General features: G+C 37.0%; 1 protein-coding gene across 15 annotated transcripts in view; it reads right to left on the reverse strand.

The window, feature by feature from the left end:
* mical3a (microtubule associated monooxygenase, calponin and LIM domain containing 3a) overlaps nt 1-1,510 on the reverse strand; it is a 192,945-nt gene that overhangs the window by 36,134 nt on the left and 155,301 nt on the right. For 3 of the 15 annotated variants that reach the window (XM_032524011.1, XM_032524010.1, XM_032524013.1), the window contains one exon: nt 1,077-1,178. The exons of the other annotated variants lie outside the window; for them this stretch is intronic. In XM_032524011.1, coding sequence (XP_032379902.1) covers nt 1,077-1,178 — 102 coding nt within the window. The remainder of the gene's footprint in view (nt 1-1,076; nt 1,179-1,510) is intronic. 15 annotated transcript variants of the gene reach the window in all.

A 1,510-nucleotide genomic window follows, 5' to 3' on the forward strand; every position in this document is an offset into this window, starting at 1 on the left:
ACACACACACACACACACACACACACAGTGACATTCCTAATCAAACAATAAATATGAACAAAAGAGAATGCTGGAAGGGAGGAACCATTCAAACCGGTTTGTTACGATGCATTTTCCATAACACAGAATTAATCTAGACCGAGATTAAGTTTACACCTATTAAAATGCTATTGCATCTCTTATAGGGGAAGAATTTAGTTCAGTTTGTAGTATGAGGCAAACCTAAGCCATGCAAAATGTTGCTGTGGGTGAGATTTGAGCTTAGCAGTCCTACTGCATTGAAAAGTTGTTGGAACTGTGCCTGTCAACATGGGAACTAGACCAGCTGACTATAAGTAGATGAGTTGTGTTGCTGCCATGCTGTTATTATGATCCAAAACAACTACTAGGGAGTCCCTTGGCAAAATATCTGTGAGAATGATTGAGTTTAAGCGTGCGCCAGCAAAGAGTATTTTGATATCCGTGCAGATAGAGTCACAGTCATAAGGACTGATTACTCACTCAACTACAGAAAACAATTAACAGGTTGCAAATCAGTTTCATAATTTATCACAATAAGCAGCCGGCTTTTAACGCTCAAGTCTTAACCCTCCTGTTGTCCTCGGGTCATATTTGACCCATTTTCAAAATTTCTGTATCAGAAATTTGTGGTTTCTTTCAACCAAATTGTCAAGAACAATAACATGGATGGTTCAATACAACGCTCTCCACAAGAAAAATAAATGATCGGTTTACGAATTTTATAGCATTTCAAAAATAAATTCATAAAAGAATGTTGAAAAATATAACAAAAATGGCAGACAAAACGCCTCAAAAACGTGGTGGAAAAACAACAACAAACACTTAAAAAATACAGAAAAGAAAATTGACAAAAACATTGGAAAAAGCAACAAAAGGTCAACCAAAACGTTAAAAATAATTTTTTTGTTTTAAATTTTGACCCGGTAAAAAAAAAAGTGGCATGGTCACCGGGAAGACAACACAAGGGTTAAAGGAGCTTAAGTCTGAAGGACCGAGTACAGGCGTAGTGTGTTAGCGTCACCACACTCCATTCCTTCCAGGCGTGAAATGACTACCTGTCTTAAGGTGTCGGAGGTGGAGGGGGGGGAATCAGGAGGAGACTGGGCTCGGGACAGGTGCCATTGTTCCATAAAAAAACGTGAGGGTTTTTTCTTAGGCTCCACAACAACAACAACAACAACAACAACAACAAAATAGAGAGAGAGAGTAGTTAAACATTTCAAAAATGTTAATTTAACAATTTAGAAACCTAGTATGAACGTTAATGTTTCACATTATTTTCTGAATTAAAACTATTAGACCAAATTTTGTTTGGAGAGCAGCTTGTTGGCCGGCTTTATTCCATCTGGGTTTCTATGCTAACATACTTGCATATTTCACTGACTTTAACTCATTTTTATTTAATGTAACCTCCATGTTATTTACTGTACCTTTCTCCATAATGATATTCCTATATTGGCACGTGTGCCAATAAAAAGTTACCTGAACT

The sequence above is a fragment of the Etheostoma spectabile genome, chromosome 8, assembly GCF_008692095.1.
Source record: "Etheostoma spectabile isolate EspeVRDwgs_2016 chromosome 8, UIUC_Espe_1.0, whole genome shotgun sequence".
Lineage (NCBI taxonomy): Eukaryota > Metazoa > Chordata > Actinopteri > Perciformes > Percidae > Etheostoma > Etheostoma spectabile.